Below are 1,500 nucleotides of genomic sequence, written 5' to 3'. Positions count from 1 at the left end.
CACCCCGCAGGGCAGGTGATCCAGAACGTCCCTCCAGATGCAGAGGTGTACGTGAGGCTCCTGGATACCAGCAGTGAACCCGGGGAGTTCTCCCCCTGCTTCACTGAGCTGCAGAAGAAGTTTGTGAAGCGTTACCCTGCTAAGCTGAAGAACCTCCTGCGCCTGGTCAAGCACTGGTACAAGGAGGTGAGGGGCTATCTGGCTTCCCTGGCACCCACCGGGCACCTGCCCCGGCCATCTCTCACCCCTGTCCCCATCTTCTCCCCAGGTGGTGAAGCCACATTACCCCACCATGAACCTGCCCCCCAACTATGCCCTGGAACTGCTGACCATCTATGCCTGGGAGGAGGGCACGAACTCCTGTGAGTCCTTTGTCATGGCTGAGGGTTTCCGTACGGTGCTGGAGCTGCTGTGCCGACACCAGGAGATCTGCATCTACTGGGAGATGTACTACTCGCTCCAGCACAGCCAGATCGGTGCTCACGTGAAGAGGCTGCTGCGCAGTCCCCGGTGAGGACCATGCCTGGTGGGACCCGTGCTACCTGTCCCGTGTGCTGCCCGGGGACTGATAGCAATGTCCACCCTCTCTGTCCACAGACCTGTCATCCTGGACCCTGCTGACCCCACAGGGATCCTGGGCCAAGGCAAGAACTGGAGTCTGGTGGCACAGGAAGCTGCCTCTCATCTTTCGCTGCCCTGTGTCAATACTGCCCGGCCCTGGAACGTGCAGGTAAGGCTGCCTGCACCTGTGGGCATCACGGCCCCTCCACCCCTGCCAGCTGTGCCCACCCGCTCTCTTGTCCCTGCAGCCGGCCCGGCCTGTGATGATTGAGGTGAGGCAGCTGGTGGGCACCAGCCTGAGCAGGACCGTCAGCCCAGCCACCACCATCTCACAGCTGAAGGAGGAGATCAAGCGGGAGTGGGACATCCCCTGGTACAGGCAGCGCCTGGCACAGCAGGAGCCAGGCAGCACCCTTGTCCTGCAGGACAGCAAGACCCTGGCCAGCTATGGCATCTTCTACAGCACCACGCTGATGCTGCTGCAGACTGAGCCCCAGGTGATGGATATCTTCGTGAAGGATGACAAGAACCGGACCACCACCTACACGGTGCGTCCCACCGACACCGTCCAGCAGCTGAAGGAGCAGATCCACACCCGGTACGGACCTCCTGTCCACCAGCAGCGCCTGACATACGACTCCAAGGAGCTGGAGGACCGGCACATGCTAGCAGACTACAACGTCCAGCCCATGAGCACCATCTTCATGCTCCTGCGGCTCCGGGGGGGCATGGGCCCCCAGAACCCCCAGTTCCCTGCCTGCTAGTCCTCCTGAGCATCACCCCCCGGCACACCCCACAACTCTGTACCTGATATATAAAGGCTTAAACCATAAGCCTTAAATTAGAGTTGACTTCTGAGTAAACTTCCCAAACTGTATCACATCAGCATGAAACGCGACCATGAGACTTTTCCTCCTACAATCCAAAGCCAGGTGCCCT

At 60.1% G+C, this 1,500-nt stretch overlaps 1 protein-coding gene across 1 annotated transcript in view; it reads left to right on the top strand.

Annotated features, from left to right (window-relative positions):
- The window catches only part of LOC104526707 (2'-5'-oligoadenylate synthase-like protein 2), a gene marked incomplete at its 5' end in the record, with an annotated part of 1,666 nt that extends 341 nt beyond the window's left edge, over positions 1–1,325 (top strand). Inside the window, 4 exons of the mRNA XM_010170244.1 lie at positions 2–186; positions 269–510; positions 598–730; positions 810–1,325. Of these exons, the coding sequence (XP_010168546.1) occupies positions 2–186; positions 269–510; positions 598–730; positions 810–1,325 (1,076 nt within the window). The remainder of the gene's footprint in view (position 1; positions 187–268; positions 511–597; positions 731–809) is intronic.
- Positions 1,326–1,500: the final 175 nt, after the last annotated feature.

The sequence above is a fragment of the Antrostomus carolinensis genome, unplaced genomic scaffold (assembly GCF_000700745.2).
Source record: "Antrostomus carolinensis isolate BGI_N321 unplaced genomic scaffold, ASM70074v2 scaffold9426, whole genome shotgun sequence".
Lineage (NCBI taxonomy): Eukaryota > Metazoa > Chordata > Aves > Caprimulgiformes > Caprimulgidae > Antrostomus > Antrostomus carolinensis.
This window is presented reverse-complemented; position numbering and strand designations above follow the sequence as displayed.